The following is a 22,544-nucleotide window of genomic DNA, read 5'->3' as shown; positions in this document are numbered from 1 at the left end:
GGTCGTGGTCAAGCTATTATTTGCTTCCGCTTGTGAGACAGACGATGCCATTTTCCAGAACATTCTTACAGCTGTGCCACAAACATTACTTGTTTCCCATCAATTTACTGTTCACCCTCATGCTTCAGGGTGCTTTTTATGATACCTTTCAGAAGCTGTCGTTCCTCTGTGGTTAGAGGAGGCCAGTGAATTGGGGAGTAGGAGGTGGTGTAGCCAAAGCTATGGGGGTACTGGCAAGGGGAGGGTCCATGTCGCTATATGACAGAGTGGGAGGAATGTGTGAATCCAGGCTAGAGAGTTACAAAGGCAGCCTTGACCAGTGTAAAGTTCTCACCCAGGAAGACAGGCTTATAATTACGATCCCCACGGGCTTCATCTTCAGTTCTTTTTTTTTTTTTTTTTTTTTAAGATTTTATTTATTTATTCATGAGAGACAGAGAGAGAGAGAGAGGCAGAGGGAGAAGCAGGCTCCCAAGGAGCAGAGAGCCTGATGCGGGACTCGATCCCAGGACCCTGGGATCATGACCTGAGCCGAAGGCAGACGCTTAACCATCTGAGCCACCCAGGCGCCCTTCATCTTCAGTTCTGACCTGGTTCGCAGTACTGAGGAGAGGTGTCAAGGGACTGACTTGGTTGGCGTTTGTTTTTGAAAACCTGCACTGTTGTTTTAAAAAAGCTAACCAGGAGGGTTTCAGTGGCAATAATGTGTGAGCATTTAATATGCATGTACAACTGTCTTTTCATTCATTCATTAAAATTTTTGTTCGTTGAGGTGTAAGTGACATGTAGCGTTCTGTTAGCTTCAGGTGTGCAACGCAGTGATTCACTGTTTACAGGCACTGGGAAATGATCACCACAGTAAGTCCGCTCACCATCCGTCTCCACACATAGTGACACACATTGTTTTCCTTTTCTTTCTCGTGATGAGGACTTTTCAGATTTACTCCCTGAACGACTTTCAATATGCAATACGGTTTTATTAACTATAGTCACTGTGCTGCCCGTTACACACCCAGGACTGACTTATGTTATAACTGGGAACCCTAGGTCCCCTTCACGGCCCCTCTCCCTGGAACCACTAATCTGTTCTCTGCGTTCACATTCGTTCATTCTTAACTCCATTGACAGACTTTGGTGTGTACGTAGTATAGACCCTAGGCTAGGTGCCGAGGAAGCAGAGCTGCCTCAAGCAAGGTCTTTGTCTTCCAAAGCAATAAAGTATAAAAGAGGAGGACGTGACAGGCGTGTCAGCGTGACCGTTCCGTAAAGATGCTGAGGCAGGTGTGTTATGAGAGATGGGGGGGCACAAAAAAAAGACCTGGCCACATCTGCCCAGTTGGCAGTGGGGGAGGGGCCGTTGGAGAGGAGGTGACCTTGGAGTGGAGGGCATGAAGATGGAGAGGTGCTCAGTAGGTAGACAAGTGAGGGTAAGGCTGTGCCAGGCAGAGAGGAGAGCATGAACAAGACAAGGGTTAAGTGAAAAGCTTCAGCAGTCATATTTGTATTTATTGATTCTAAGGTGTGCCTATTTCTGCATCAGAATATCTCTGAAATCTCGATACCACGTGCTAGGTTCATTGGCAGTGCATGTTCTTACCGGCACGTAAAGTAATACCGTGGCTTACGATACATGGCACCTTAGCTTCGATGAAGAAAGCATCAGTATGCTTTGTCATCAAGTGGTATTTCTTGGTTGTGCTATTCTGGCTGTTAATATGTATTTGCTTTAAAGGTAGACTATTAGTACCTTTTTACTGGGAAGGAATCAGGCATTAAATGACAGATGAATAGATGATATTGAATTTAACAGAATACCTGACATCTGATGTTGCTTTTCATAGCGTGGCTAGTAGTGATGGAACCTGGGGAGGCAATTCAAGGGTCACATATTGGACTAGGCTCCGAACCATCACATTGCCTCTTTCCGAGTTAAAAAAGGGAGTTTGAAAAGCAAATGGCATGTGGCTTGTTGGAATTTAAAAGATACTACATTTATGATCATTGTGTAAAAATGTACCCACTACTTTTGGTGGCAAGATGGAGTCCTGAAGGTACAGTCTTCTATGCGTTATGAAATCAGAGAGACTATCTTCAGATTGGTCTTTCAAGGGCGCCTGGGTGGCTCAGTCATTAAGCGTCTGCCTTTGGCTCAGGTCATGATCTCAGGGTCCTGGGATCGAGCCCCACATCGGGCTCCCTGCTCAGCAGGAAGCCTGCTTCTCCCTCTCCCACTCCCCCTGCTTGTGTTCCCTCTCTCACTGTGTCTCTTTCTGTCAAATAAATAAATAAAATCTTAAAAAAAAAAAAAAGATTGGTCTTTCAAGGCACAAGAAGATGCATCAGAGATGGTGGTGGGAGGGGGCAAGGGAAAGGTTCTGGTTTATGTGTCTGAAAAAAAAAATTGGAGAGAAATTTCTGTTGGAGCTAATGATCTTGGCAAATATCCAAGGAAGAAACTAAGCATCCAGTACCTAAACTTAAACACACAGGCACCATAAAAATACACCATAGTGTAATCCATTTCTGCGCTGTCATTAAATCCCTGTGTGGCCTTGGGCAAGTGAATTACCACTGGGATTTCCCAGAGGGCTGGACTACAAAGCAGGTTCCTTCCAGCTAAAAACACTGCAACTCTCTCAGCATTTTTGAGATGTGGTTTCATTGATGAGAGCATGGTGATTGCTCTAAGGTCTTGTTTATCCTTCAGTTCTGTGGGCTCTTGGAAGAGAATGTTACAAAAGATGACAAAGTCATTTTTTTGATTACTGATTTAATTTCTGAAAAAACAAAATAGGAAATTATGTCCCCTAGGGCTAAGGAAAGTTACTGTGATGATTTTCCACTTACTTTGATCCCAACTATATCAATGAGAAATAGGGAATTTGGTGAGAAAATTTTAGAGTCTAATTTGTTAAAATCTGACATCATATTTATTTTTGTTTGAAATGGGAACACAATGTACAGTCACTGAGACTTGCCCAGGTAGTTTGCAAAAAATGTTTGAAAAAGTACATCCATATGAAAAGAATGTCTAGAATGATTCAACTGCTTTTATTATTTTTTTATAAGTGAGTCATGGCTGTGTTTGACTTTCTCTTCTATGCTTTTCATTTCTCCATAATGAAACAGATTTTTGTGGGTTTCTTTTTTTTTTCTTCTTCCTTTGGGTATATACCACATTTTACTACATTTGAAGATTGTTACTAATGAAATGATAAATCTATGTTGAATTTGGTTACCATGCTGCTTTTAGAATGAGTGTTTTGTTTATGGCTCTTTCATCCTGATTTTTTTTTTTTTTTTTTAATTTGGGTCTATGTCCAATAACAATGTACTGGGATGAAGAGGAGAAATCAAGATTGGAGAGACAAAGCCAGACTATATCCCTTTAAGGAGACATTTTGGGAGGCCAGAACTGGAAGGAAGTAAACCAGTTAAATAAGTGCTGTTTGGCCGTGTCAACTTTCCTTGTTGGGCAATTCAAGATATTAGCTGTTGTAGAAGAAACTTCTAGATATAAGTAATTCCATCTACTTACCACCTTGACCCTTTAGGTAGGGAGATGATAAAGTATGATTCTTAATAACTGGGTACTTCTACATAGAAGGAGCAAAATGTAAGCTCATTTTGTATGAATGGTGATTATCGAAGGGTTTTTATTATAGCAATGGCTTTTTCATTGGAAATACCAGGAAGCTTTTGGTATCACTAATACTAAAAATGAACAGAAAGGTGATCCAAGGACTGTCTTAAAAGAGGAGTCCTGATAGAAGTGGGCAGATGTGTGTATTTACTGATTTTTGATGTAAGGGACATGAAAGCTAACCTGATTCATTTGTTTTTAGGGGCTCTTGGCTTTGGGCCTCAGTGCAAGTCCATTGGAAAAGGCAGCTGCAACAATCTAGTGGTCACCAGCAGTCCCATGATGGTTCAGCGACTGGGACCCAATTCACCTCCAGCAAGCCAGGTCTCTACAGCATGCAACCAGATCAGTCCTAGCTTACAGAGGGCAATGAATGCTGCCAACCTGAATATACCTCCTTCAGATACCAGGTCTCATGTTACTTTTTTTTTTCTCCCTTCTTATGGTATAGTCATACCCCACGTATGTTTTCCCTTCCCTTTCTGAACACATGTACACACACCCCCCCCACACACGTACACACACACATATACTCACTCCAGCAACTCTTTCAATTTGAGCTTTGTAGGGGAATGTGTATAAAAACGAAGTATGTGTCGTAATATCCTCTTAATTGGGAAGAATGGTTTCCTACCTGCTGTCTTGTACTGTAAGTGTAGTTAATGTCCATTTTGAGACGCTTAGGCCTTCGTGACGAAAGCCCAGTGTGTAAACGTGGCAGTGTGGTGAGGCTGGCCCTGTCCTGGCTAGAGAATTGAGATGCGCCATGTTCATCTCTTACCTGCTTGTTTTCCAGGGTATGTGTTGCAGTGTCCCCAGGCTGCTTTACCATCTGTTTTGTCTGTCCATCCATCCACCCGAATATCTCTTAAGTACCTACTGTCTGTACAATACAATAGTTGACGTTTAGGGAGATGGTAGGAAAAGTAAAGAGAAGTCATGACTTTCGAGACTTTATGATGTGTCTGGGAAGACACACTTTCATGCATGAATTACATAGCATTTCAACATAATGTCTGATTAGGTGCCAGAATAAGGGGGTCCAGTGAATGCTGTGCGTCATTCTGTATGGGAGAGAATTGAATAGGAAAGGGAAATCACCCCTTCAGATACATTTTTATATCTCTCAAGGTTGATATTATAGGGGACATAAAACCAAAATACTGTGCAATGTGTAAGGTCCATTTCCATATTTGAAATGAATTATTTTGTCTCCTAATGAGTAGCCTTCTTGGAGAAACACCATCCAGAGTTTTTAACCTCTTAGTCCTGGCTCTGCTGTAGCTGTGATTTTGCAAAGGAATTGGACTATATGGGCCCTCTCCTTCCTCTTCTCGGAGGATGGAATTTACTGAGGTGTCTCACAGTTGTGGGGTCCCGTGTCTTCTCCCATCCTTCCTCCTCTTCCTCCTGTATCCTTTTCCCTCTCGTATCTCTGCCCTGTCCTCCCAGCCACTACCTGAGACTCAGAAATCATAGTTCCTGGATCCTTTTTTTTTATGCCAGTTTTTTCATGAGATGGAAACTTGTTTTTCACCTGAGAATTTTTGTGATGGGAAGCTGCTGCTGTCATTTTGCCATTGATGATTATGCCTTGAGGGACTCCTCAGACTTGCTGAGTGTTGCATGTAAAATTAACTGTACTCGGGGGGTAGGTGTCATTGGAAAGCCTTCAGCTTCCTGTCTGTGGCAAGTCCAGCCCATGCCTTGAAGGCAGAGAGTCATAATTAATGGAGAAAGTGACGGTAGACAGGGCATGCGCTGCTCCAGCCTCGTACCTTATGCAGTCCCTTTCATGGGTCGGCCAGAGAAGGGTCATTATCTCAGTGTTTTCTGGCATATTTGATTCCTTAGCATAATTTTATATCCTTAAAGGACAGCATCTTAAATATGCATTGACATGTGTTTTTGACTATGTATTCTGAGTCCTTCTATGGAAATCATTCTTTGGCAGGACGAGCAAAGAAACAGGAGTTGGGAGGTCGGGTGGCTTGGTGAAGTACGGAAATTACTTTTAGCAATCTGGGAAGGTTGCATTTATTGTGATCCTTAAATTGGGTTGTGTGTTCCTTCAGAGGAAACAAAAGGATAGGAGGCAAGAGTTCAACCTGAGGGCATTTTGCTGTCTAAAGATAAAGAGAAGATGGAGAGAGAATCATCTCTGTGTGTTATCCATTGGAGACATGCCAGAGGGAAGCGGGTGGGGAGGGGGCATGCGCTGTTTGCAGTGAGTGATGGCTGTCCTCTAGAAAGCTGTAAAGTTTATTGTTTTTTCCTGATTATCTATGTAATTGTTATTCATCGTAGAAAATACGGAAAGTGTGGAAAAGCAGGAGGTAGTGAATGATAGTTGTCCTGAACCCTATCACCCACAGGCAACTGTGGGAACAATTTTGATACATTCCCTTCTCGTTACATGCAGATGCATTCACGATAAGCACAGGTTTTCCTTTCCACCAGATTGATCTATAATTACCTACATGGTCTTATAATTACCATTTTTTTTTTTAACTAATAGAAACACTTCCTTTGTAGTAAAAATCTTCTTCAGCATTGTATAATGGCTTCTTCCTGCCTAAGATTCCATTTTATTTAAAAAAAAACAACCTGTGATTTTTATCAGTCTTTTATTACTGGGCATTCATTCAGCTGGTTCCCTTTGTTTCAGTATTATAAGTAATGCTTTATCAGATCAATTCTGTAAATCTGCTGTTGCATATCTCTGGTTACGAGAATAAATTCTTAGAAGTAAAATTTGCTGAGTTAAAGGAGATGTACGGTTTTGAGGCTTTTGCTCTAGATTCCAAAATTGCACTGCAGCAAAGTTCTGCCCATTGATGCACTTGCCAGCAGTCTGACAGTTCCTGTTTTCTTACTAAATACTAGGTATTTTTATTCTGATACCTTTTGCCAATTTGATGTGCCAATTGTTATTTTATCTTAATTTGAATTTTCCTAATTATTAATAATATTGAGTAGTCTCCATAGATTTACTGTTTGCATTTCTTCTTTTGACTTCCTTTGACTGTTTGTCTTCTGGAGTGCTCATTTTGGGAAAAGCACTCTTCTGTAGCTTCGTTGGGTTCGGCTTAATGCAGTGACACACAACATGCCCTAATGCTGTATATTTGCCTTTATTAACTTCCCAACCATTTCTGACGAGCCCCACTTAATAATAAATGCAGACTACACCTTACCTTCTTGAAGATCCAGAAACCATTCTTGATCTAGGCATTGCCAGAACTCTGTAATACAGAGGCCACCATATGTATTTACCTTAAAATGACAAGTACACTGATACGATAACCTCATACAGTAGCTTCATGTACCCATACAGCAAAAGTTGGGCAACAGAAGAGATTGGACACTACTGGTGGGCTTTGTATATGTTTGGCTTTCCTGGTGCTTTCATATACATTGTGATTGTGCATTTTATGATTGAATATTCATAAACCATCTGTAGGTGTTACCTCAGTTTTATAGATGATGGGCCCAAGACACACAAAGTCTAAATGCTTTGCCTAGTGTCACTTAGCTTGTCATTTACAAAGTGCAGCCATCAATCTAATAATGTCATTCTGGATCTCACAAGGCTCCTCATTTTTCTCTCCTAAACCACACATTCTTGGAGGTGATTTCTGGTGGTGGAATTTCTTAGGGTTTCCTTTTGGGTTGGAGTATGTCCACAAAGCTCAGAGGAGGCCAAGGTGGCTGAGAATGGACTGTGGACTCTGTTAAGTTCTAACGGTTTACAAAGCCATACTGTCTTCAGATGCAGTGCTACCTCTCAGGGATTTGCCCACGCACAGAGACAAGAACTTACAGATAGACTAGGACTAGTTTTTTCTGTGACATAGATAATATATATTCTCTTGAGGCTCAGTTTGAGGAATTCCATGTGATCTGTAAGTTAGTATTTCTTTTGAACTTGGTATTGAACCAAGCAATCCAGCTTGGTCATCCTGCCCCTTATGGCACTGCGAGAGTCACTTAGCTCTTGCCTCACGAGTCCCCTTAACCTGTTTCACTGACGGTGTCAGAGTTTTCATACTGGTTGTATTTTGTTTGAGCTGTATCTCTTTCCTTTCTTATAGCTCCAAATTCACCACTCACTAGAAATAATGTCTTTGGGAGCAGATGAATATATGGAAATGGAGACGGTCTTGTCTGTTTGTCCGTCTCCTTCCCAGAGGCCTGGAGTGCGCAGCCTCAGGGGCTATAGGAGAGAGTCCTTGGGAATTTTTCAGTCATTGAGCACATTGTGGCAGAAGGAGAACAGAAAATGTGGGTTCTAAGCACAGCTTGTGTGACTTCAAGCCTGTTATAGCAGGCCTGTCGATCAGGCAGAACTTTACGGACAACATTTGGGGTATGATAATGGGGAGAACAGCAGAGGATCTGTGGGATCTAGTGAGGTGACTGCCTATCCAGGGCTGCTTCATCTGTATCTCTGTAGAAAAGCCAGTGTATGTGTGTTGGGTGGTGGCAGTGGGAAAAGCTCACAGAACCTCAGTTCTGTTCTCTGTAAGATAGAGGGTGTCCTGCAGAAATCCAGTTTACTCACCTCAAAGGCTGAATCAAATGTGATCATGGGTACAGAAAATGCTTTGTAAGCTATAAATGTTGGCTATTTATCATTCTCTTGGTTATTCACCTTTACTTAATCAACAATTTTTTGAAAACTTACTATATATCTCATACTCTGGTGGGTACCAGGGAGCTAAAAATGATCCCTTCGTTGAAGGGCTTTGAATTTCCCTGAGGAAGGTCACACCCACAAATGCCAGCAGTGGGCTACACTGAAGGCACAGGATAGACAGTACACACCTGCTTTGGAAAGAGGGCTCTTCTGAGAGCTGGTGTATTTGGGGGAGGTTTCATGGATTAGAACTTTGAAAGATGGAAAGATCTGGGTAATTGCACACAGGGAGATTGGCGGCTAGGTAGAGGCCATTTGTTGGAAGTTGTGTTTGTATTAGGTGTTTGAGATAGAAGAGAGAGTTCTCTGTTCCTGTTACTACCACTGTGAAGAGAAGATAGAATTTGGTTTCTGAAAGTATATGGTAACTGTCTTAGAAAAGAGATGTCTGAGGAATTAGGGGACGTGTCTGCATGGGGTTAGGATGAGGTTTAAATCAAGCCATAGTTAGGTGTAATTGGGGAAAAATAAGAAATAACTCTTGACAATAGAACAGATGAACGTGTCACACTGTAGGCTACCCTCAAACTAAATAATATAATTTCACATGCAAAGTATATGCAGGTGGGTCGAATACTTTCTGCCTGATATTCACCACTTAAAAACCCGAAATGCTCCCGTATGACAGTGATCAGGCAAATGTACCATTTGAGAATGTTCTATAAACCTTCTCAACCTCAGGGTATAAAGCAAAGTCAGTTGTCTTTGCCTCGTATATGACACGACTACTGATTTGGCTTGGGTCAGAAAGCAATTCCTGAATCTCCCTGGGGAAGGGACCAAAAGGCCCTTGACATCCAGTCACCAGGAGCCTTCAGCTGAGCTCTGCAGGGAGTGCTGCCTGCCGCGGGTGTGCTGGGAAAATAATTGAAAGTGTCCACAGGGAATTAAAAAACAGATGGTTCAGAAACCACTTTGGGGCTTGCAAAAGGACTTCAGCCCTAGTATAGGAATGGGGACGGCGAAAGAAACCTGTGTCAGGGGCAACTGGATGTAAACTCCTGCTGTGTTTGTCATTGGTAAGCATTACTTCACTCGGTGGAAACATCACATCGATAACGGTGTTATCCATCACCTTATACTGTGCATTTGAGAGTCAAGATGTTTTCTTGCTGATAGCTCATGCTTGTAGGAAACAGTATTCCTGGCTTCCATCTTGTGAGAAGGAGTAGGAGGAACAGATGGGACGAGAATGCTTCTCTTTTCCCTCCGTTCCTTTGCAACAGGCTGCTGAATAACAGCTGGAAGGAGTAAATGGGTTCATTCCTGGCAAGATAGACATTCTGTTTAATATTTTGTTTTGGTTAATTTTTTTTTTTTTTGGTCAGAAGAAAAGATCTCTGTAGAAAAGCCAGTGCAGGTACATATGAGTAAACTGGGTTTTTCTGATCCACACCACATCTGAGTCGGGAAATGTAGTGAGTGATAGCTAGCCTCTTTGTGACAGGATTACATCCGAGAGCTGTAGCTTTTCCTTTCAGTGATTTTTAAGACAGTGATGTCATAGTAAAGCAAGAGAAATTTTAAAGTGGCCAGACTACGTCACAAGCCCTTTTGATATGCAGGTAAATCTTGTGACACATGACACATGCTTTGTCAAGGGCACGAAGAACGGGAGATGAATCGCTGCACAAGTGAACGAAAGATCTCTTCTTGGGAAAGAAAGGGAAAGATCTCTTCTTGATCTAACGCTGCTCTGATTCAGGACAGGAACTCGTGGAAAACCCCAGAGTAGCAAGTGTAATTCAACCCTGCCAGGCCCAAATGCATGATGCCACATATGAATTGATCTCAGGCTGTCATTCCCTCCTCTATCGTAGCTGTATTTTGTATGTATTTTTTCATTTCCTGGGGTGATTTGATGCTGTGACTGAGTACTGACTGAGTTACTATCTTTTAAAGAAATCTTTAGAATTCCTTATCATCAGTGAAATGAAGTTGTGAATTTATTAGTGGGTCCCCGGATGACCCTTTGACTTTGAGGATATACTCTTTTTCAAATTAAGCATTGGTTTGTGTTTTACTTAACCGAACAGATTTTGCTCAAAGGCTGAGGCTCTGATTAGACTTGTATTCCCTGCAGTGCCTATTTGTAGTATGCTGTACACAGTAAATGCTTACTAAATACTTGCTTATCTGCTTTGCCATGACGGGCATCAATAATTATCCCCTGGTCTCTGATTTTTTTTTCCCCCGACATCAAAAAAGATATTTAAAAATAAAGTAAGGAATATTTATTATCATTAAAGTATTAAGATTATTTATAACAATAGATCTTTTGTTTTATTATTCCACTGAGCATTAGCCTCTATTGTCCTTCTTGGTAAAATGTTATTTACCTGGAACTAAAAGCCTTGGGTTTTATCTTAGCCAAAGAATGTGTGTTTAGCCGAGAATGTAATTAGGGGAAATACTTAAGGGATTGTCAATGCAGTGTTCTTTTAGCTCTTAAGCAATCCATATCCTGCTAAAATGTTTGTCTTTTTTTTTCTTTCTTTCTTTTTTTTTTCCTTCTTCTGGCTGCCGTTCCAGGTCCCTTATTTCTCGCGAGTCTTTGGCGTCCACGACTTTGAGTCTCACAGAGAGTCAGTCAGCCTTGAGCGTGAAACAAGAGTGGTCTCATGGCTACAGGGCTCTCCCGTCACTCTCCTCCAGCCACAGCTCCCAGAACGGCACTGATCTAGGGGACCTCCTTAGCCTTCCTCCCGGGACAGCCGTGTCCAGCAATAGCGTCTCTAACTCACTGCCGTCCTACCTTTTCAGCATGGAAAACAGCCACTCTCCTTACCCCAGTCCCCGGCACTCATCGGCCAGGTCCCACTCAGCCCGCGCCAAGAAGAGAGCGCTGTCCTTGTCCCCGCTGTCTGATGGCATTGGGATAGACTTCAATACCATCATCCGCACCTCGCCCACCTCACTGGTCGCCTACATCAACGGGTCGAGGGCTTCCCCGGCCACCATGTCCCCGCAGCCCGAGGTCTACGGGCATTTCCTGGGGGTGCGTGGCAGCTGCATTCCCCAGCCGTGCTCGGTGCCGGGCAGCCAGAAGGGCGTGCGGGTGGCCAGCAGTGGCCTGGTGCTCCCAGCCTACGGCGAGGGCGGCGTGCTGGAGTGTGAGCGCATGCAGCAGCTGGAGCACGGAGGCCTCCAGCCAGGGCTGGTCCACAACATGGTGGTGCAGCATGGCCTGCCCAGCCACGACGGCCAGCCGGGCGGCCTGCTGAAGACGGAGCGCCTCGATGATTTCCCGGGCGGTGCCCTGGACCTGCCCCCTGCGCCCCCTCTGCCGCCTCTGCCGCCAGCCCCCCAGGGCCCCCCGCCCCCCTACCACTCCCACCCCCATCTGCACCACCAGGAGCTAGTGGCCCGTGCCCAGCCGCTGGCCCTTCCCCAGGAGGCCTTGGAGGAGGACGGGGAGATGGAGGACGTTGGGGGCAAACACTGCTGTCGCTGGATCGACTGCAGCGCCCTGTATGACCAGCAGGAGGAACTTGTGCGGCACATCGAGAAGGTTCACATAGACCAGCGCAAAGGGGAAGACTTCACTTGCTTCTGGGCCGGCTGTCCTCGGAGGTATAAGCCGTTCAACGCGCGCTATAAACTGCTCATCCACATGCGAGTCCACTCCGGGGAGAAGCCCAACAAGTGCACGGTGAGTCTCCCGCTGAGGTTCTCAGGCTTTCGTCAGAGGTGCGTGGCGTCTTCCACACTTGGCCACAGATCAGGGACATTTTCTTCTTTTATGGGATTCGGACCCATGGGGGTCTAGGTATCCATGAAATTTGACTTCTCTTTAGCCTGAGGACAGGAAAGATTTCTTTAATTGTTGGCAGCGGGGGTCCCGCTCCACTTCTAGATTCTCTTCTGCAATTGTACGTGATCCATACCGTCAGGGGAGGTTGATCTGCCACACTGTCCAGAATCTTGGGAAATCCATGCCTGCCAGGTACCAACTTGAAGTTGCTGAAATGCGCAGGGCAGGGAAACACACGCTGTACTCCCAGCAAGAGCTAGCTTTTTTCCAAAGCAAATATTCAGGGATTTTTCCTTCCCTCCAATAACTGGGCGAGTATTGGGGTTGGAGGAGGGGCTGTTCTGATATTTGGAAAGGAACGCACACTTAGCAACTTGGCCAGTAAAAATGTTGCTGCATACACCCACACGCCTGTACACTGCACACTCTGGGGTTGTGAGCCTAGTTAATGATTTATAGCCAGCGGAAAAACACCCAGGGGATACCACAGGAGCAGGATCTCACAGGATCTCACGGAATCTTAAGGAGAGAAAATTTTGTGGAAAAGTATAAGGAGAATGAACCAAGAGGGGACTATGCCTTGGGTGTTGAAGGAAGTGGCCCTGGTGTCTCTTTCTCTCCTGGCTCCCCTTTTCACAACATCGATCCTGGAACTTGTCTGTGATTCTTGGCAGAATTTGCTATTTTTGAATAATAGGACTCTTAAATGATTTTGCAATCCTTTCACACCTAACAGAAACCCTCAGGGTTTACAAGCAGGACATCACCCTTGGGATCACAGGGCAGCTTTGCACAATCTCCGATAGCTCGCTTAACTCTGGGAAGAAGAAGAGCATGTGTTTTATATTACTTTAGATGGACAGGAATATTTCTTTCAGAGTTAAAATCTGAGAATTGTAGGTAGTCCCTGGATATTGAATATGCCACAGATCACTGAATGTGTGAAACATATAAATCATTTTGAAAAGGGACATATTCAGACGGTGGTCCCCCAGCCAGAGTCCTTTCTTACTCTATATGTCTTGATGATAAAGAATCTGGGCTGTGTTTATGTTTGACTGTAGATTGGCCAAGTTGTCTGATTTATGTAAAAGCAGACCAAATAGGTTGGTAGCTGTAATGCAGGTATTGGAAATACTTTTTCACTATTCAGTAGGTATCTCTGAAAGAGTTTTCAGAATTTCTGGTGGAATGAAATTGCATTTCTTGCCAATACCTTGTGCCCCATGTTGTGATTTTTCGTAAGGAAAACCAGAAGCTGAATCATTGTGAGGATGCCATGTTATATGACTGAAGAGAATAATTACATTTCAGGTGGCAAAACCTTCCTCTGTCAGTAGGGTTCTGCATTAAAAAGGCCAGAAAGAGACAGGCAATTGAAGGCAATTCCATTTAGTCTGGAACACACTGGCCTATTGCAGGCAGGAAAGACGTTCCGTCTCTGAGGGAAAACAGTCCAGCCTCTTAGTTCTGACTAATCCTGGCTGAAAATAGTTTGCTGGATTTGGCTTTACTGAAACAAACATAAAGGCCTGAATGATCCAAAACATATTTTTTGCATTGCAAAATTAATTTTTGTGCAATAGGATTTCCCCATTTTCCCACTCTTCCCAGACTTTGCAATGGCATATAACTTTGTAAAGTTGACTTTTGCTAAAGTGCAGGATGACTATTAAAAATAGAACTATTTCAGTGAAAGAATAAGCTGAGAGGGGAATACTTGCAGGCCTCTGCTTGGCTTTTCATTGTATTATTCCGGATGGGTATGGGAGGTGGTTTGTTTCTTTCCTAGTTTGCCTCCTTCCCACTTCTCGATGGAACCTGTAAAATTCAGATTGCTGGATATAACGGCATATCAAATCTAGACCCACAAAGCATTAAATGGTACATATTATAGTGCAAATATATTGATAAAAAACAGGGTTTCTTAGGAGCTGACTAATGCTGCAGTTCTAGTCATGGGACTGTATGTTTTTTGCAGGAAGATACCCATTTTCATATAATACCTACATGGTGGGAGCATTATGCCTTCTAAACCTGTTCTGTTGCCACATGGCATCTGCTTGATTTGTAGGGTTAGAGCTAAGTGGTGGCACATGATTTTGCTGTGGAAGTTTAGCATTCCTCCCAAGTTGTAGTCCGTGGAGAGAAGACATTGTACTTGACGTGGGTGCACATCTGAAAAGACACATTTTCTGCTTTTTGCAAAACCAATCTTTACACTCTTGGAATCCAAACACAAAGAATTGTTAGAACTGAAATATTTCATCTCCCGCTGCTTTGAAATCTGATGGTAGTTGATTCAAAGCTCAAGATCTTTGCCAAGTAAAATGACCGCATTCATCTCTTGGAGGTATGAAGTGATCTTTGGGTTTCTGTGGCTGTGTCGCACGCTGCAGAGGCTCGGGGCAGTTTAAATTATAGGACCCAGTCCACTTTTGTTTCACGTATATTTCACCGCTGTTAATTTTCTGTGAGCCGTGGTTAGAGTTAGCCACCATTTTCACTCACTTGGCTTATTGACCCAAGAAGCATGTGATGACCCAATTGTGTTTGGTGACCATGGCTACAGGCAGCACAGTGCGCTTCTGGAAGTCCTGGTGGAAGAAGGACGTGTGAAAGGGCCGCCCAGCGACAGCCTACTTCCAGTAAAAGACGGGTGGGCTCCCGCCGCGCCCCATCCCGTCTCCTGCAGGGAGAGCGCCTTCTCACAATCTGCGCCTCTGCCTCCTCAGCCTCACCCAGCCTCACCCGCTGCGATTCGGATCTCTCAGGATTCTAGGTGTCAGAACTGGGGGAGGACTGCTAGTTCATTATTTGGTTAACTTACTGGAAGAAGAGAATGGTTTCTCTTCTCTTTCCCACCCAAACAACTCCACCCTTCTGTACATCTCATTCTTATTCTTCTGCGGAGAGCCAAACCAGCTGCTCTCTTTCCAGGCCTGGCCCTGATGACAGAGATATTCCCAGCCAGTGGCAAGGGCCTGGAGAAGTAAAGGCCTCGGCAGGCAGATAGATGGACCTCAGTTAAATCAGAAACTGGGGTATGGCAGTATTCCGTTAAAAATACCCGAGTCCACTCACTGCTGTCTACTAACTAAACCAATTTCGAGACGCCGAATCATTCTATTTTAGACCTTCCTGAGCTTAGACCCAACCCTAACACTGATGAATCTCAGAATTAACCAAAACTTTTGGGTGTAACTATGCTGAATTCTGTAACGTTTTTCTGAGATGATAAGGGCTCAAATACCCAAGTCAGTACAAGTCATGGAGCCTCGGATTTTGTTTCTCAGACTCCTGTTTCACCGTCCTAAAAGGACAGCATAAAGTTTAACCCCAAATTATTGCTGTACACTAACCATCCTTAGCAGTATCCATAGTAATGGTTCCAACAGAGTGCACACAGAGAACGTTTTTACCATAGGTCTCTTTTGCCATCAAGTTGAAGAGTGTGTAATGCCCGGGTAGCATTCCCAGAAGGTGTGTTCTGAATGAGATCAGGCCCACTGTGTCTGCCAGTACTTCTCATGAGAAAGCCTATCTGATGGGAGCAGAGTGAGCAGAGGGAGAGGGTTCCGTTGCCAGCATCAGAAACACGCACAATAGAAAAGCAGTTTCGTTGGGAGGCTAGGGAGTGTTAATAAGGGAATTAGGGGGAATGCGGGTCGCCACTTATATTTTGCTTATTTTTCCTGGATGAATTTTATCCAATAGCAAATAGGAATTTTGCAAGACTTTTACCCACCCACAGATTTTCACGAAAATGTCACTGGCCAAAGACAGCTTTGAATTTTGTATGAATTGACTCATTTCTCCACAGGCATTTTGCCTGGCAAAATCCAGAGTATTTGCTTTGGCTAGAAGATTGGGCAGTCTGCTTTTTAAGTAACATTGGATTATGGAATACAAGAAAATAAATACAGAGCTGGGGCCATGTCCCCATTCCTCTTTTATGGCCTGATTTATGGGTTCATGGGCCAGCGTTAGCCATGTAAGACATTTCTTGAGGAAAAGTAAATTCATTGTAAACTGTGGAAGAAGTTTTTTTAAAATCACATCCTTTATTTTGTTATTTTGATAAGACTTGGCATTGATGGGGTAACCACAACTATATGGCCAGAAGAGAACTTAGGAAAATATTATCTAAGTATAACTGTTGGTTACCACTTCACAACCTTCAAATTGGCAACAATTAATAAATTCTCATAATGTCAAGTATTGGTGAGGATATAGAGAATGAGGAATGGTTTAACATGGCTGGTGAGAGTAAATTGGTGTAACCACTTTGGAAAAAAATTGGGGAACATCTAGTAAAGATGAAAATGAGCATATCCAACAAAATCATGTCTACTTGTCTACGCTAGGGAAACTCTTGTATACAGTAGCAGTGCCACATGCAAAAAGATGTTTATTGTACCTCTGTTTCTAAAAAAAATGTAAATAATCTAACTGTCCATAGATGAGGTAAATTGATAAACTGTGGTTTATTCTTAATGAAGTAATATAAAGGAGTTTAAAATTAATGAACTAGGTATAAATCTCTATATCTCTAGATGGATAGATGGATGAATAGATATATAGATATCAATGTGGCTACATCTCAAAAAACAATGTTGAATGAAAAAATTAAATGCAAGAAGGATATATACAGTGTAATACAGTTTATATGCATTTAGACACACACTAAGCAGTACTATGTAGCTGTGGCGGATACATAATTACTGTGGGCAGGATAATCAATAACCTTTGAATAGTAGATTCTCCTGGAGAGGAAAGAAGTAAGAAGAAATGGGATGGGTATTTTGCCTTTTTTCCAGGCGTGAGAGCATTGAAATAAATATGGCAAAATATTAATTTCTTTTTAGCTTGGTGGCGGTAGGAGGTATCATAGGTATCTTAAAATGTTTTCTGTGCTGTGCTGCCTGTTTGACATATTTTATTTATAACTCTAAGTATAGATTCTTATCTAAAAATAAAAGAAAATCAATGAGTATAACACTCTACCTCCCTCTAATACATACCTTTTTTTTTTTTTTTTTTTTTTTGAGAGAGAGAGAGAACAAAGCCTCTTAAGTGATTTTTCTTAAACTAGTAAGTTGTTGGGCTGTTGCCTACTCAGCGCGGGCAAGGCAGCGGTTCTCAACCTTGGTGACATTGGAATTGCCTGAAGAGCTTTGTAAAGGACACATACCTGCGTCCCACCCCGAGTCTGTGATGTAACTGGCCTGGGGGGCGGCTTCCTGGGGATTCTAGTGTGAAGCCGAGGGTGAGAGCCAGCGCTTTCTAAAAGCTTCCGTGTTCTGACATTGAACTCTAAGTAAGTGAAAGGCTACTCTGTCATTTCAGTTAAGGTGTGGGAGGCAGGGTTTTGTGGTGAGTACATCTTCATTATCTCCAATGTCCTGACAATGATTAGGGTAATTTCATGTTCCCTTGGAATAAAATTCAGAGACAAGAAATAAGAAGATAATCGAGTGACTGTGGTAGTGGCAGAAGGCTTTCAACTGAGTGTCCATTTCATATTCTGAGTACTCTTTCTCTACGATGAACAGTCAGTTAAAGGTTGGGATGAGGCTGTGCTGAGCAGTGTATTTCATCGCCACCTCCTCACCTCCCTGAGTTAAAAGTGGAACTGACAAATCTGTCACGTTGTTCCCATTTTTAAAGGTAACCGAGAGTGTTCTGTCTTCCGAATACAATGCAGCCTTTCTGCTTTTAATATAAAATGATCTTCAAAACATTTTTGCTACCAGGGATATTTCTGAAGAGTTGATAAATTACCAAAATATTGAATTTTCCCTTTTATCAAATCTGCCTGATGTGATTAAATAAATAAAATTAACATTAATATCCTCTTTGTCCCTTGAGGCTGAAACACCACCAGCGAAACATCTGGTAAAGATCAGAGAGAGTGTAGCTTCCAAGTCTGATCCCATGAGGCATCAGTCTGTCAAATAGTTAATGCAAGCTCAATGATTTAAAAAAAAAAAAAAATACAACTAAATCGCAAGATTTTTTTCCCCAATGATTTTACATAAGAAAGAGATAACTGGCATATTTATCTGTGTATATACATGTTCAATGTGCTGTAGACATATATATGTCACCATAAATTACAAACCCTTTAGTCCAGGTAAACGCAAAACTGCAGAAATTCTCATCAGATGGGGCATCGACCACAGTCTACAAGGCATCTGTCAAATCGAATTTCACATCCCAAAACAGAGTTTCGAAGCCTTCCATTTGGTAGTGGTTTAATTTTATTTCCCTTTAGAAGGCATTTAATCCATTTTACCTGGAGAGGTGGCCTTTCGTGAACTTTGTCCTGAAAATAAATTCGTAGCAGATTTGGGCAAATGTTTCAAAGCAGATCGTGGTTTCTGTTTCTTTGCCCTGCAATTCCAGGATTAATGAAAAACAATAGATAATGAGAGGAATCCTAAGAGGTTAAGTATTTGGAGGCTTTATCCTCATTCAGCAAAATCATTACATGATGGTAAATGTTCCTTTTAGTTTGTATTTGTTTTGTGGTTTTTCTCTAATTTCATGCCCCGAAATAATGTTTTTAAAATCAGAAAGAATCATGTAAATCTTTGCATGAACAAGCTGATTAGGGGAATTGTTTCAAACCTTTTGAGGTTTGTTCACATATAGATTTTAGAGTGTGTTTTTCTTGTTTATTCAGACCGCACCAGTGTAAAATTAGTTTGGCAATTTATTAGAGACGTCTTTTGTGACCTTTGGAATATTTCTTGATTGCCTTTGGTCGTGTTGACATCTTTGAGTCCAGACAGAATCTGAGTGTGTGGAGTGAAAGACCAAACACATTTATTTTTCCAAAAAAAGGTAGTCTGATTCTCTTTGATCTTTCAGAAGTGTTTTCTTCAAGCTCTGGGGAGAATGATGTGGAAAAGAGATGTTTATTTTTCTTTCCCTGCAGATTTATTAGTTTTTACCGTAATTACTGAGTTGGAGCTTCTAGACTATCAGTAAGACAATGAATGTTACAACCCTAGGCAGTGGGTGTGTGGCTGGCAAGTACGGGCCTGGGTGGGGAGGCTGGGTTTCCCATACGCTCAAACGGGGGGCAGCCTCATCGGGGGGCGGGGAGATGGGCTGGTTTAATAGGTGTCATCACTCATAGAGGACGTTGGTGTGGATAGGAATTTGGTGAGGAAATGGAATGAGACCTGTGTATTCTTCACTGCACAGTATTTCATTTTATTTTCTTGGGCCATAGATACTGGACTTGAGTAGGGAGAATGACTAATCCTCTTGAGGGAGAATTTTGAAGCATTAAAAAAAAATACAGTTAATTTGCAACGTTGTGGAGAAATTGGAAAATAAGATGACTGGCTCTGGGCGGGCAGGAGCAATGGGCATGAGTCATTATACCAATACTCCAAACTTGGGGTGATGGTATAATTAATTTATTATTTAAGTAGGGACACTTTTGAGACTTTTGGAAAGGGTTCTGTGTCGCTGGGCTATCAGTGTTTACCAGGCTGGTCCTGGAAAGGCCAAGGTATATAGTTTGTCTGTGTATGCACTGATGTATCCACCCAATCGAAACATGTTCATTCATTTATTTGGTCACTTAGTACAAGCCATGTGCCATGCCCTGTCCTGGAAGCTGGGCGTTACAGAAATAAATGAGACATTTCCTTGAGGAGCTTACAGTCTTCTAGAGGTGATGTGTAAATAATTAGGAACAAGGGCTTTGTAAGAGGTCTATGCAAATTGTTTTCACGTGAACACGGGAAGAAGCTTCCAACTATGTGTAGAGTCTGGTCAGGCTTCTTGAAGGAGGTGATTGCATCTTGAAAGAAGACAGCAATTCTTGCAGAGAAAGGGAAGGAGGCCATTCAAGGGAAGGACCACAATATGGGCTGACACAGTGGTGTGAAAAGAGCCCCGGGGAAAGAAACTGTTCCCAAGTAGTTAGATGGTCCAACACTAGGCGGGAGAGGGAAGGGAGGCTGGGAATTTACCTTGGGCCAATGCAAAGGACCTTTACTATCAAATAGGGATAATGTTTTGAAAGTTAGAAAGAATCCCACACTTAGCTGATACAAATGCAAATCCAGTTAATACAAAAACAGAACCTTAGGAGGCCCCATCACTGAGGTAGCAAGCCCTGTGCTCTCATGCTTCTGAAATGAAACTGTGGTTTCCCCCAAACCATCTCATTGTCTCTTCAGGCTGATAGTTTAATACTTCATCAGAATGTATCTCTCGGCCTCTACCACATGAAACACAAAGTTTTCTGACGCCAAGTGATCAGCCAGGGAAACATAAGTGGAGACAAGCATGAAAGCATTTTCTGCAGTGAACTTTAAAAGAAAAAAAAATTCTAAATCTGGGAGAGCCTAGAGACCAAAGCTATTGGATCAGTTATGTTGAATGATTAAGATTTGGACAGAGGCTGCATACATTATCCGGTGTGTGAGTAGCCTTCCATTAGTTAAATATTTCCTTTTTATAATCTGTAAAGAGAGTGGAGTACTGTTAAACAGAACTCTGGATGGGTGTTCATTATGCTGAGCCTGTCAGCCCTTTCAAGACGTTCCCCCCACTGCTAGGATTTACTTTGGAATTGTTTTCTGCTCAGACTGAATTAATGCAGAACAGAGCTAAATGTTTGAGATGGTTAGAGGAGTACAAATTAAATCAGTTGTCACCAAAATGGCGTCCATTCCTGGTGGTGGTGGCTGGAACACTGTAGGGCCAAGGGCCTCTCCAGGGTGGGGAAGGCAGTGGAAGGAGAGACTCATCTTTGGTTAGTTGAGCTTCCTGCTCTAGCAGTACTCACCTCCCCTGGGGATTGAGCCTCCACTCCCATTTGCTTGTGTGACCGGAGAGCACAGCCTAGAGCCAACCACAGTGGATTCAGGTGTGCATAGGGTTCCAGAAGGGGCATCTGATTGGTCTTGCTCTCAAAACTTATAAGGCAGGGTCTCAGGCTTCTCTCTCCAGAATAATTTCTTTTTTTTTTTTAAGATTTTATTTATTTGCGAGAGAGAGAATGAGAGACAGAGAGCATGAGAGGGAAGAGGGTCAGAGGGAGAAGCAGACTCCCTGCCGAGCAGGGAGCCCGATGCGGGACTCGATCCCGGGACTCCAGGATCATGACCTGAGCCGAAGGCAGTCGCTTAACCAACTGAGCCACCCAGGCGCCCCGGAATAATTTCTTTACTGTGTTATTTGAAAGCGCTTTAATTTTTAAGTTGGGGCATGGATATTGGGCCTGATAATCCCCATCTTTTGAGGAGAAATGTGGCTACTTCTAAACTCTCTCTGTTCTACTATTCTTTTCTCCCATTCCCAGTCAGTTTCTAGAGTGAAAAGATCAAATGGTGCTTTGTTAACCAAGAGAATAGACTTGGGAGTGAGGGATCAGTTTCAATGAAGGAAAAATGGGGGTCCCCACCTTAAACAAACATGGAAATTTGTCTTGCATTGCGTTTGTGGCGACTCTACTGTTTTCTCTTCTTCCCTCAGAATTTCCGTGTTGCCTCAAGGCCCCTCGCTTTGCTCCTTATTTTTCTCTCCACCTTTTCAGGTCTTGCTTTGGGGAAAGAACTTCAGGAAAGATAAAATTCATACATATAAATGGTGAATGGCTGAGAAAAGACTCAGTGCGCTGGCCCTCCCAGGGATAGCTACATTTTTACTAGGAAGGAAGCAGTAAACCTCTCCCTTAAAGGAAAACTCCTTCAGAAAAATGGGAGGGGTTAGAATATAACTATGTTACCAACTCCGAGCTACTAGATTACTTTAATCCACACTGTAGCCCTCAGAGCAATGTGATTTATGGAGTTTGAGGTTCATACTCTGTTCTTTCTACTACATACTCAAAGAGCATTATTCTCCTTTGAGTCTTGCCTGTGGTGCCCAGCTCAACAGCTCAGTGATTAGATGAACAGGTAGTAGACTTCAAATATGTATACGTACATACTTTTCTATTATCTCTGTGTGTGTGTGTGTATACGTATATGTGGGTATATAGATCTATATCTGTATATCCATATACTTGGAGTTAAGTGATGGATACATGAAGATTCGTTATTCTGTTGTTACTTTTTTTTTTTTTTAAAGATTTTATTTATTTATTTATTTGAGAGAAAGAGAGAGAAACAGCATGAGAGGGGAGAGGGTCAGAGGGAGAAGCAGGCTCCCCGCTGAGCAGGGAGCCCGATGTGGGACTCGATCCCAGGACCCCGGGATCATGACCCGAGCCGAAGGCAGTTGCTTAACCAACTGAGCCACCCAGGTGCCCCTGTTGTTACTTCTTATGTGATGATTTGAAATTCCTCAAAATAAAAAGCTAAAAATAATAAAAAAAATTTTTTTGAGTTAACTTACAGGAAACAGAAGGGTGGTTTGTTCCCTCTAACATCTCAGAGAATGGTGCCAGTCATTTTTTGCCCCATGGATAACCTGTG

At 42.7% G+C, this 22,544-nt stretch overlaps 1 protein-coding gene across 2 annotated transcripts in view; it reads left to right on the top strand.

Annotated features, from left to right (window-relative positions):
* Positions 1-22,544, top strand: part of GLIS3 (GLIS family zinc finger 3) — a 443,172-nt gene that overhangs the window by 140,175 nt on the left and 280,453 nt on the right. For both annotated transcript variants that reach the window (XM_035029138.1, XM_035029139.1), the window contains 2 exons: positions 3,846-4,053; positions 10,875-11,994. In XM_035029138.1, the coding sequence (XP_034885029.1) occupies positions 3,846-4,053; positions 10,875-11,994 (1,328 nt within the window). The remainder of the gene's footprint in view (positions 1-3,845; positions 4,054-10,874; positions 11,995-22,544) is intronic.

Source organism: Mirounga leonina, unplaced genomic scaffold, assembly GCF_011800145.1.
Source record: "Mirounga leonina isolate KUSES-001 unplaced genomic scaffold, KU_Mleo_1.0 Mir_224, whole genome shotgun sequence".
In the NCBI taxonomy this organism is placed as follows: domain Eukaryota; kingdom Metazoa; phylum Chordata; class Mammalia; order Carnivora; family Phocidae; genus Mirounga; species Mirounga leonina.
This window is presented reverse-complemented; position numbering and strand designations above follow the sequence as displayed.